Genomic DNA, 11,838 nt, shown 5'->3' on the forward strand with positions numbered 1-11,838 from the left:
TCTTTCTATCTACCTATAGTCAAATGGACGGCCGATCACTTTCACTGGCGGAGACACTCGTTACGGCTCCTTATATCCGCGCTGGTGCGGAGGCCTTACATGCCACTCGTAATGTTGTTCACTCTATTTTAGCCCAACGCCGCTGCCCAGAACGCGGAATGGGTGATATTGCCATTGAGTTGCTGCTGCACGAACTTGCCATGATGGATACAAATAACTTCGCTGCTCACATCGGCGCTGGCGAGCGTGAAGGCCGTGTGGCTGCGGCGCTGGTAGCGAGACGGCATTATGGATTCTCACACGGAATAGGCAGATCGGGTGATGTCACGCGTGATCAGCCAAAGGCGGCGGGGTCAAGTTTATTATACCAAATAACAAATCACATGATATTAGATTTGCTGCGGCTCGCAGGTACTCCATCGTTAGAACAGGCAGTAGTGGTGCCCATGGCAACAGGAATGACACTCGCACTATTACTGCGTAGTATTGCACAGCACAGACAAGCGACTGTACAGAGAGGAGTACCAAATAGACGTTCTTCTCGCCTAGAGGAAGAGTCTACGGATATGGATAATATGGAAGAGGAAAGTAGTAGTACCTGTTGGAGTCAAAATGGTCTTGAAAATGGTGTGAATGAAAATGATGAAGATGGAAATGATGATGATGATGATGATGATAAGGAGGAGGAGAAAGAGGAGATTAAGAGTAATAATTCGCAGGTGTTGGAGCCGCGGTATGTTATTTGGACACGCATAGACCAAAAAACGGCACTGAAGTGTATTGAGGCAGCGGGACTACTTTCAATACCGGTATCATTGCGACATGCCCCTTTACAGAAAGCTGGTCGTAACGGGAGAAATAGAAATAGAAACAATCGTTCATACAGTGAAGGAAGAAACAATACTCGATCTCTTCACCCTTATTTTCTTCAATCACATGTGGATGATATTGCCGCGGCTATTGGTCGAATTGGTGGACCCCGTTCTGTTATTTGTGTGTTAACCACCACCAGTTGTTTTGCCCCGCGTCTTCCAGATGATGTGGTGGCGATTGCTCGACTTTGTAAAGTACTCGATGTTCCTCACGTTGTGAACAACGCCTACGGTGTACAGAGTCGAGGAATTATGCAGAGAATAGATGCCGCGATAAGACTTGGCCGTGTAGATGCAATCGTGCAGTCCGGTGATAAAAACTTTTTGGTTCCTGTTGGTGGTGCTGTCCTTAGCGGTAAGAAAGAAGTGGTGGCACGTGCAGCGGCTCTTTACGCTGGTCGTGCGAGTGCGTCCCCGGTTGTGGATATCTTTATTACCGCATTAAGTCTTGGTCGAAGCGGATTTCAACAAATGTGGAAAAGACGTTATCAACTTCGGGAGGTGTTGGGAGCGGCATTGCAGAAGTTTGCCCACGCGAGAGGGGAGGTACTCCTCACGGAAGAAATGGGGGATACATGTAATATCAATAAGGTTGCTAATGCTACTACTACTAATAGTACTATTGCTGCTACTAATAATAGTACTATTGCTGCTGCTGCTACTACAACAACAACTACTACTACTACTAATAGTATTCTTATTAATACTATAACGACAGATACAACTCCGGTAACAACAGTATTGCCTCGTAATGATATTAGTTTCGCTATTACAATGCGTACGGTGGGAGGTGTGGAGGCGGCAAAAGAAATTGGTGCACGTCTCTTTCGCAGTGCCGTAACTGGACCAAGAGTTGTAGTGCCAGATCCTTTCGAGACGCGTTTGTGTGGACATGTATTCAGAAATTACGGTATGCACACAGATGAGACACCACCATGTGCAATGCTTGTTATGGCATGTGGAGTTGGAATGACAGAAGAGGATGTGAATGGCATTATGGAGAAATTGGAGAAGGTGTGGCCTGTGAATGGGAAAACAATAACAACAACAGCAACAACACCAATAACAACAGTAACTGCAGCAACAACACCGATAACATCAGCAGCAACAGTAAGAGCAGCATCAGCAAGAGAAGGATTGGTGAAGAAGAAAAAAAGTAAGTCAGGAAGACGTTCACAATAAGGTTTGAGATGAATGTCTGAAAAAAAAAAAACGAAAGGAGGGAAGGGGAAAAAAGGGGAATTGATGGATAGTGGGTAGGTGAGGGTTGGGGGATGTTTCTATATATATATATTTATATATATTTATATATATATATATCTGTCTCTGTGTGTGTGTAGAGGGTTTTGGTGAGAAAAAATACGAGATAAAGTTTTTGATGGGGGAAAGAATGACATTGGGTATTTAAATCATTGCTTTTCCTTGTTGCGTTGTCTGTGATGTGTAATGGATACTTTTTTAACTAATATGGTTCTTTCTTCATGTTTAACGACCGCCTTTTTACTGTTAGAGAGGATATTATATTGTATATTTCATCAAGAATATTTTATTTTATTTTATTTATTTATTGATTGAGAATTGTGTACTCTCTTTTTGCTTTTTTTCTTGCTCAGTTCTCTATACTGGATCATTACAGCTGAGGCAGTTGAAGAGAAAAAAAAGGAACGCATACGATACGAATATTAAATATATACACACCAAAGCTCAGAGGGAATTATAGTTGCAGATAATTAAAAAAAAAAAAAGGGAATATATATATATATACCTACGGATTATCCTAAACAATTGAAGAAGGAAAGAAACAAAGAAAAAAGAGAGAACAGTTCAGGAAAGATTTAATACACAAGAAAAAAAAAGAAAAACAAAATGGTAAAACAGCGTATGACCGCACTGGATGTGCGGGCCTCTGTAGAGGAGATGCGATCATCACTTGTTGGACTTCGTCTATTGAATATATATGATATTTCCCCAAAAATGTTTCTCTTTAAGTTTGGACATGGTGAGAATAAAAAAACAATGATACTAGAAACGGGTGTACGTATGCACCTCACTCAATTAGTACGTGAAAAACCAAAAGTCCCCTCTCAATTTACACTTAAACTCCGTAAACATGTACGTGCCTGGCGTCTGGATTCGGTAACACAACTCCAACACGATCGTACAGTGGATTTCCGCTTTGGGGTTTCAGAAGATGCCTCTTATCATATTATTATTGAATTGTTTTCAAAGGGTAATATTATACTTACAGATCATGAATATCGTATCATGTTACTTCTACGTACACACAGAGATGATGATATTAAGATGTGTGTACGGGAGTTGTATCCCGTAACGAGTGCCTTTGATGAACAACAGGCAAAGGAACAGAAGGAACGGGAAGCAAACTGTAGTGATATGATGATAGTGAAAGCCCAACGTACAGAGGCACTACGGCAAGAGTGGAATAGTGTATTTACACGACATGCAGATTATGAAACTACACGATCTACACTTTCTGCTGTACATCACTTTGGTCCCTCCCTTGCAGATCACATCTTAGCGGTAACAGGTGTAAAGAATGTAAAGAAGGGAGATATGACTTGTAGTGGAGAGGAACTGTTTACACAATTATTACCTGGGATGTTGGAGGCTTGGGAAATTGCCTATTCCGCTCTCCCACCAGGTGGATACTTGATTCGTAATATTAAACAGAAAAAAGATCGTAAAGGTAAATCGGATATTCAACAGAAACAAGAAGAAGAAGAAGCAGAAAAACAGAAAGAAGAGCCAAATTCTACTAATACGATGATAGATGCCACGACTGGAGGTTCAATGTCTGTGCAGGCTGCACACTATGATGACTTTAGTCCTGTGTTATTAGCACAATACCGTGGAGATGGAGTTGTGACATCCTTTTTACCAAGTTTTGGTAATGTATGTGATACCTTCTTTCTCTCTACAGAGACTGAGAAGATTGATCAACATAATGAGAAAAAGACAACCACTGTACTTTCAAAGCGGGAAAGGTTTGAACGTGATCATCAACGTCGTATTAATGCATTAGAGCGTCAAGAAGAAGAAAATCAACGTAAAGGTGAGTGTATTATTCACAATGCGGATAAAGTAGATGAGGCTATTGGACTTATAAATGGTGCACTTGCTGCTGGAATTCAATGGGATGCATTACGTCGATTACTTAAACAACGTCATGCGGAAGGTCATCCAGTAGCCTATATGGTACATGAACTTTTCCTTGAACGTAATAGTATCTCTGTTTTACTTCTTCATGAGAAGGAAGATACCGATAGTACTACTGGTAAAAAAGATAATAATAATAAGGATAATAAAGAGGATGATGAGGATGAGGATGAGGATGAGGAAGAAGATGAAGAAAAGGAAGATAACAGGATACCTCTTGTTGTTGAGGTAGAACTCAGCAAGACGGCGTACGCTAATGCGACAACTTATTTTGCAAAGAAAAAAGCTAATCGTGCAAAACATGAAAAAACTGTTGCTGCCACTGCAAAAGCACTAGCAGGTGCAGAAAAGAAAGGAGAACGTGTAGCGGCAAAACAACAAATGAAAAAGGCTATTATAAAAGAAAGACATCGCTGTTGGTGGGAAAAGTTTGCATGGTTTCGTACCTCCTGTGGTGATCTTGTCATTCAAGGAAGAGATGTAGCCACAACGGAGATTCTCATCCGACGCGTTATGCAACTTGGAGATATTTTTGTACATTGTGATGTTGAAGGTGCTTTCCCATGTTTACTACGACCAGCAGATCCTGTTTGGATGAATGCAAAGACCACTAAACCTTCACATGGACAAGTTCAACAAACATGGGCAGTTCATTTAACAAGTTTAGATGAGGCTGGTGGGTGGTGTGTGAGTCGTAGTTCTGCATGGGAGAGTAAGTTTAGTATTGGGGCATGGTGGGTGTATGCCTCTCAGATTGTGGGAGGAACGGCAAGTGGTTGTTATTTATTGGAAGGTGAGAAACATTACTTACGACCACAACCCCTCACATTAGCCTGTGGTCTTCTCTTTCATGTAACCTCACGAACGATTAACCCACAAGATGGACAGGAATTACCAAACTTCATTTCACACAATAATAATACTAATACTACTAATAATAATGATAATGATAATAATATTGAAAAGAAGGATGATGAAGAAGAAGAGGATCAAGATAACAGTGGATTATTTCTCCCTCCAGACACCGCCTCTGCATTACACCCATTACCATCAGTGGAGGAACTCCGTGGACCACGACGTCCTCCGCAGCATAATCAACATAATCAACAAAAACAACAACGTGGGGGTCCTCCATCTAGTAAAGGTAATCAGAAGGCCCCACCGGTTTTCACGAATGCATCAACAACAACAACAATGGAAGAAGCTACTGTTACTACTGTATCATCAACTAATAATAATCAGCAACGAACAAAATATCAGCGGAAGAAACTTAAAAAGATTCAGGAAAAGTACAAGGATCAAGATGATGAAGACCGTCTGCGTGGTGCTTTCCTTAATGGCAATAAACTTTCAAAGATTCAATTGGAATTATTAGCACTGGAGCGAAATAAGGAAAAACACCATGACCCTCAACAACCTCCTCCTCTCCCTGCAGAAACCACCAAACATGAGAAGAATAAAGGAGAAAAGAAGAAGAAACAAACGGAAAAGGTAGCATCAGAATCAGATCATGAAAATGATGATGATCATGAAGAACATGAAGAACACTCTTCTTCACCTGGAAGCAATGCATCCATAGAGGGAAAAGGAGAAGAAAGGGAGGAACAAGAGCAAGAAGAAGAAAAAGAACAAAAAGAAGAAGAACAGAAACAACAGCACCAAAAACAGAAAAAAGATAAAAACCAACCAGATTCTCGTGCCTCTGCAGAGGCTGTGGAAGCCTTACGTGCTGCCAACAATGCAGAGTTTCGACGTGAATGGGGACACTTCACAGCACGGCCGCAGCCAACAGATCACATTGACTACGTTGTGCCGATGTGTGCCCCAATGAGTTGCTGTGCGACTGCCTACAAATACCGCACGGAACTCTTCTGCGGTACGGCGAAGAAGGGACAAGTGGCGGGTGGACTGCAAGCACAATTTATATCCCTAACGGCTAATGCTGAGAACGCATCGGAGGTGCAGGCAGTACGGTCGTTGGATGTAAATGATGTGATGGAGCAACTTCGGGGAAACTTAAAGCGACTTAACGCTAAATTGGTGAAGTGAGAAGAAAGAGGGCAACACAGTTGTTCATGAGTAGTCTTTCTTTCTTTCTTTCCTTTTCTCCTTTTTTTTTTGCGTGCAATGTTTACATTTTCGGGAAATTTCTTTGTTATATTATCCTATGACTCTGTAAGAACGGCTCTTCACACGGTTTTTTTTTTTTTTTTCCCATATTCTGCAGATCATCACCCCTGTGGTTTGGCGATCACTTTTGGTAATTGCTTCGTTTTGTATTTGCAATTATTTCTTTCTCCTTCTTCCTCTGTGTATATAGAGGTATGAGACATGTTTGCTCTCCACAGTTTATATTTATCCCTCCTCCCCTTTGATTTCTTTATTATTTCTCACATTGCCATATTTCTAATACATTTTTACACCTATCTCCTCTTCCTTTCTTCTCCCCTTATCGATCTCCTTCTTCATATCCCTTCCGTATTATCTATTCTACGTGTACGGATATGTAAATAAAAAGAAAAAAACAGATAAGCAAATACACAAGTGCGTGTCATCATTATCTCGTAATCAACAGCAAGACCAACCAAAACCGAAACCTTACAAACTAACCTCCTACTAAAAGCAATACAAATGGCAGACCAACTCTCAAACGAGCAGATCTCTGAATTTAAGGAGGCCTTCTCCCTATTCGACAAGGACGGCGATGGCACCATCACCACCAAGGAACTCGGTACAGTGATGCGCTCACTCGGCCAGAACCCAACAGAGGCGGAGCTGCAGGATATGATCAACGAGGTGGACCAGGACGGCAGCGGCACCATTGACTTCCCCGAGTTCCTCACACTCATGGCCCGCAAGATGCAGGACTCCGACTCCGAGGAGGAGATCAAGGAGGCGTTCCGTGTGTTCGACAAGGACGGCAACGGCTTTATCTCCGCTGCTGAGCTGCGCCACGTGATGACGAACCTCGGCGAGAAGCTGACAGACGAGGAGGTGGACGAGATGATCCGCGAGGCCGACGTGGACGGTGATGGCCAGATCAACTACGAGGAGTTCGTCAAGATGATGATGAGCAAATAGAACGAAAGATGGAACTGATGGGGTAGAGTGGCAACTAAAGCCGCACCCTCAGTATCACACAGTGTTAGGGAAGGAAGAAAAATGAAAAAAAAAAGAGAGGATGAGGGGGAAAAAAAATAGTGTAATTTCGGGAAAAAAAAACTATATATATTTATATATATAGAAAATTCGTATATTTATTATGAAGATGTATTATGAAGAAAAAGAAAAAAGATGAAAAAGAACGATAGTAGAGGTGCAAGCAAAATGATGATCCCATGGTAAAGTGAGGAAAGAGTATGAAAGTGGGAGTAAACGGACGAAAAAATAAAGAAAAAAAACCAAATACACACCGGCTAAAGGGATAAGAAATGGAAAAATTAGAAAAAGGAAGACCAAAAAAAAAAAAAAAAAAGCGAAAAGTAAACCAATCACTAAAACAAATCCTCTGTATATGACTACAGAAGTGATGTGTGCTGTAGCAATGGGGACAACACACAAGGGCTTTTAATTTCATCCATCGTTATTCCTGTTTTCTCTTGGTGTGTATGCTTCTTTTTTTTGTTTTTGTTTTTTTAAATTATTTCTTTGATTTCCTCTTTCGGTATCAGTGAATGCTCAACACAAATATGTACTGCATCGATTCCATTTTGATGATATGGCTTTGAGAGACAGCGATAACGGACCCACCAGAAAAAAATAAAAATAAAAAAGTAAAGGACGAAAAGGGTGAATTTAATTGCAATGAAGAATAATCTGCATGGCAGATCTGTGCGTGACTGGAAATAGTGGGAAAGTTGATGTACGTAGTACAATTGCTGAAAACAACAATAATAAGAGGAGAGAAGGAAAAAAAAAAAATATGCAAATTTGAGAAATTTTTGATTATCTCTCTTGGGCTCTGTCTCTCTCTCTCTCCACCTAAAGTCCGACCTCTTTTCTACCCTGTTTCTTCATCATCATTATCACATCCCTCTTTTGGGGTGTGTGAAATGTCTGCCAAACCTCTTTTTTTTTTTTTATCTCTTTTGCTCTCTCTCTTTAAATATGCATGTGTGAATATGCGATAATTATGTTGAAAAATCGTTTTTTTTTTTGTTTTGTTTTGTTTCTTCTTTTCATGTATGACATATCTTTCTCTCTTCTTTTTCGTATTTTTATCCATGTTGTTATCATTTCAAAACTGAAATTATGTGAAAACACGTACTCAACTAGTTTTAGCTATCTCTTCGGAGCATCAGACACCTTACAAACCAACCTCCTACTAAAAGCAATACAAATGGCAGACCAACTCTCAAACGAGCAGATCTCTGAATTTAAGGAGGCCTTCTCCCTATTCGACAAGGACGGCGATGGCACCATCACCACCAAGGAACTCGGTACAGTGATGCGCTCACTCGGCCAGAACCCAACAGAGGCGGAGCTGCAGGATATGATCAACGAGGTGGACCAGGACGGCAGCGGCACCATTGACTTCCCCGAGTTCCTCACACTCATGGCCCGCAAGATGCAGGACTCCGACTCCGAGGAGGAGATCAAGGAGGCGTTCCGTGTGTTCGACAAGGACGGCAACGGCTTTATCTCCGCTGCTGAGCTGCGCCACGTGATGACGAACCTCGGCGAGAAGCTGACAGACGAGGAGGTGGACGAGATGATCCGTGAGGCCGACGTGGACGGTGATGGCCAGATCAACTACGAGGAGTTCGTCAAGATGATGATGAGCAAATAGAACGAAAGGTGGAACTGATGGGGTAGTGGTGTATTATGCTACTTCCTGGTACTACTATTGAGGCAATATTTGTATCTCAGTCGTGCGAATGTATAAGATGTATGTAGACAGCTATGCTTTTTTTTATTTTGTCTTGGGTTATTACTCTCGTACTGCGTTTCGTTTTTTTTTTTTCTGTTCGTTGCATCTGCAGACTGTTTATAATGGCTGTATTGATTGGACGGGAAATACAGGCGTCGGCAATAGAGAGCGAAATATACCTGTGATGAAAAGGGGAAAATGAATAGAATTTAAGTAAAGAAAAGGATAGGTAAAATATCTGGTTTTTTTTTTTTTTTCTTCTGGTTTCCTGACAAATTGAATTACCTCTAGTTGCACGTATATGTATTTGTTTCTGCAAACCTATAATTTTTCTTCTATTCTTGCCCTATCTACAGAAGTGCTACCAGTTGTCTTTGAGAAATACCAGTGAATACAACCAATAACACCAAGTGAATCTTCAAAAAAACAAGATAGAACACTCACGTGTCATCATTATCTCGTAATCAACAGCAAGACCAACCAAAACCGAAACCTTACAAACTAACCTCCTACTAAAAGCAATACAAATGGCAGACCAACTCTCAAACGAGCAGATCTCTGAATTTAAGGAGGCCTTCTCCCTATTCGACAAGGACGGCGATGGCACCATCACCACCAAGGAACTCGGCACAGTGATGCGCTCACTCGGCCAGAACCCAACAGAGGCGGAGCTGCAGGATATGATCAACGAGGTGGACCAGGACGGCAGCGGCACCATTGACTTCCCCGAGTTCCTCACACTCATGGCCCGCAAGATGCAGGACTCCGACTCCGAGGAGGAGATCAAGGAGGCGTTCCGTGTGTTCGACAAGGACGGCAACGGCTTTATCTCCGCTGCTGAGCTGCGCCACGTGATGACGAACCTCGGCGAGAAGCTGACAGACGAGGAGGTGGACGAGATGATCCGCGAGGCCGACGTGGACGGTGATGGCCAGATCAACTACGAGGAGTTCGTCAAGATGATGATGAGCAAATAGAACGAAAGGTGGAACTGATGGGGTAGAGTGGCAACTAAAGCCGCACCCTCAGTATCATACTGTGTTCGAGTGAGTACTACATACATTCTGTGCACGTGCATTTTTTTTGTTTACTTCTTTTTTTTTTTTTCTGTTTTTCTACTTTTGTTTTATTTATTTTTGCGGTTATTTCTACGATTTTAGAGGAATCATGTAGGAGTTTTGATGAAGTAGAGTTTTTGTAGAGGGCTACATGAGATGAAAAGGGAGGTTTGGCACATAACCTTTGGCCCCTATATGAAAAAAAAAAAAAAGGAACGTGGGAAGGAGCGTGGATAGCACCACAAGTTAAAAGAAATAGCAGAAGGAAAACATAAAGAAATGTATTGGGAAATGAAGAGTGAGGGAGAAGAAAATGAAGGAAATGAGCAGAAAGGTTTTTTTTTTTTTTCTGGTTTTTGAAGTGAGGGGGTTTGGGCTGTTGAGACCTATGGGATGAAGTTACAGACACATATTCCCCTCCCCTCTTCTTTTAATTTCTTTGCATTTTATTTGCCTGATATCCATGTATGTTATTACTAATGCTTGTGTGTGTCAATGTAAATCTTTTGTGTCTGCAGGTTCGGTACCCTTATATTTATCTCTGTTTCTCTTTTTTTTTCTTTATGTGTGTGCGTATGTCTGTGTTTTTACACGTTATGGTGTGTTGTTTCTCATGTGTTCATTTGATGAGTAAGTGTTTCCTGGTAGTATATATATATGTCATAAGTTCTCTTCGGGTTTTCTCTTTTCTCACTTTTTTTTTTCTTTGTAGGGTTTTTTTTTGTATTTTCCGCACATCCACAACTGTCTTCGTTTTCATAGGTAAGGTGGAGTGTTCTTTTTCTTTTTTTTTCTGGGTATCAATAGGAAGAGGAAAAAGTAAAGCACACGAATACACACACTCTTTCATATTCGTGCATAGTTGTATATATAAATATATATTATATAATATTTGCATACATATTGTATGAAAACTTCCGATTCTGCAAAGGCGGGGGTTAATGGCCCTGGAGACCGCAAGCAACTAGAGTCAGTGAAGGCAGTCGCTCACGACGTCCGAGGGATCACTTGCCCCATTTACCGCAAACCCATATCGCACAATACTATTGCTGAGTTGGCAGAAGGTTACCGCATATTGAGTAGCGGTCAAAAAACAGTTTCTATTGCAAAAAAAGATATGTTTGCACTTATGCAAAATGTTGGATTACACATGACCGAAGAAGAATTCGCTGAAGTAATGCGGGTAATTGGACAGGGTGATAATCAAAACGCAGATGAGTTTAACTTTACGGATTTTTTGCTTTTAATGACATGTGAAGTGAATGATACCATGGCAGAAGAACTCCGTAGTGCTTTTCTTAACTACGATAAACAGAAGACTGGATTTGTCACACGAAAGCAATTCACGGAGATGTTCGCCACACTTGGTGAACGATCATCACCGGAGGAACTAGAAGAACTCTTGTCCATTGCTGAACAAGATGATACAGAGCAGAAGATTGATTACAATAAATTTGTAAATGAATTGATTATACGGCTCAACTGCATGTAAGGGGTCAGGAGAGAAAAAAAGAAAAGAAGTGGATGTAAGAAAGAGACATAAAACTGAACGATGAGGAGGGATCATATCTCTGGGAAACATGTGAATACATTATTATTCATTTTTTTTTCACTCTTGGGTAGGATGATAACCTCTCTGATTATATATTTTGATAAATCATTATCTGCATTCATTATAGGTGTAAATATATATATGTATATATATATATAGTTATGCCTATATTTGAAATATGAGAGAAAGAAAAGCAAACTATTTAGTCTCTTTGCTTACAATATTCCTGTGTAGATCTTCGACCCATATTTTGTACTGGGGAATCAGTCCCTTAGTGCTTGTGTACACCATTTTTTTTGTTTTTTTTTT

At 40.9% G+C, this 11,838-nt stretch overlaps 6 protein-coding genes across 6 annotated transcripts; all 6 read left to right on the plus strand.

Moving 5' to 3' along the window:
• Positions 1–23: 23 nt before the first annotated feature.
• TM35_000311090 (uncharacterized protein) lies at positions 24–2,054 on the plus strand (the record flags this gene model as incomplete). Its single annotated transcript, XM_029028590.1, has 1 exon — positions 24–2,054. One exon carries the CDS (start codon positions 24–26, stop codon positions 2,052–2,054), a length of 2,031 nt encoding a protein of 676 aa, XP_028879989.1.
• Positions 2,055–2,738: 684 nt separating this feature from the next.
• On the plus strand, positions 2,739–6,098 carry TM35_000311100 (uncharacterized protein; the record flags this gene model as incomplete). The annotated part of the gene is made up of 1 exon (XM_029028591.1): positions 2,739–6,098. One exon carries the CDS (start codon positions 2,739–2,741, stop codon positions 6,096–6,098), a length of 3,360 nt encoding a protein of 1,119 aa, XP_028879990.1.
• A 582-nt stretch (positions 6,099–6,680) lies between these two features.
• On the plus strand, positions 6,681–7,130 carry TM35_000311110 (putative calmodulin; the record flags this gene model as incomplete). The annotated part of the gene is made up of 1 exon (XM_029028592.1): positions 6,681–7,130. The coding sequence occupies one exon, from the start codon at positions 6,681–6,683 to the stop codon at positions 7,128–7,130; it is 450 nt and encodes a 149-aa protein (XP_028879991.1).
• Positions 7,131–8,388: 1,258 nt separating this feature from the next.
• Positions 8,389–8,838, plus strand: TM35_000311120 (putative calmodulin; the record flags this gene model as incomplete). Its single annotated transcript, XM_029028593.1, has 1 exon — positions 8,389–8,838. One exon carries the CDS (start codon positions 8,389–8,391, stop codon positions 8,836–8,838), a length of 450 nt encoding a protein of 149 aa, XP_028879992.1.
• Positions 8,839–9,446: 608 nt separating this feature from the next.
• Positions 9,447–9,896, plus strand: TM35_000311130 (putative calmodulin; the record flags this gene model as incomplete). The annotated part of the gene is made up of 1 exon (XM_029028594.1): positions 9,447–9,896. One exon carries the CDS (start codon positions 9,447–9,449, stop codon positions 9,894–9,896), a length of 450 nt encoding a protein of 149 aa, XP_028879993.1.
• A 988-nt stretch (positions 9,897–10,884) lies between these two features.
• TM35_000311140 (EF-hand protein 5) lies at positions 10,885–11,469 on the plus strand (the record flags this gene model as incomplete). Its single annotated transcript, XM_029028595.1, has 1 exon — positions 10,885–11,469. One exon carries the CDS (start codon positions 10,885–10,887, stop codon positions 11,467–11,469), a length of 585 nt encoding a protein of 194 aa, XP_028879994.1.
• Positions 11,470–11,838: the final 369 nt, after the last annotated feature.

The sequence above is a fragment of the Trypanosoma theileri genome, assembly GCF_002087225.1.
Source record: "Trypanosoma theileri isolate Edinburgh chromosome Unknown TM35_Tth_31_V1, whole genome shotgun sequence".
Classification (NCBI taxonomy): Eukaryota; Euglenozoa; class Kinetoplastea; order Trypanosomatida; family Trypanosomatidae; genus Trypanosoma; species Trypanosoma theileri.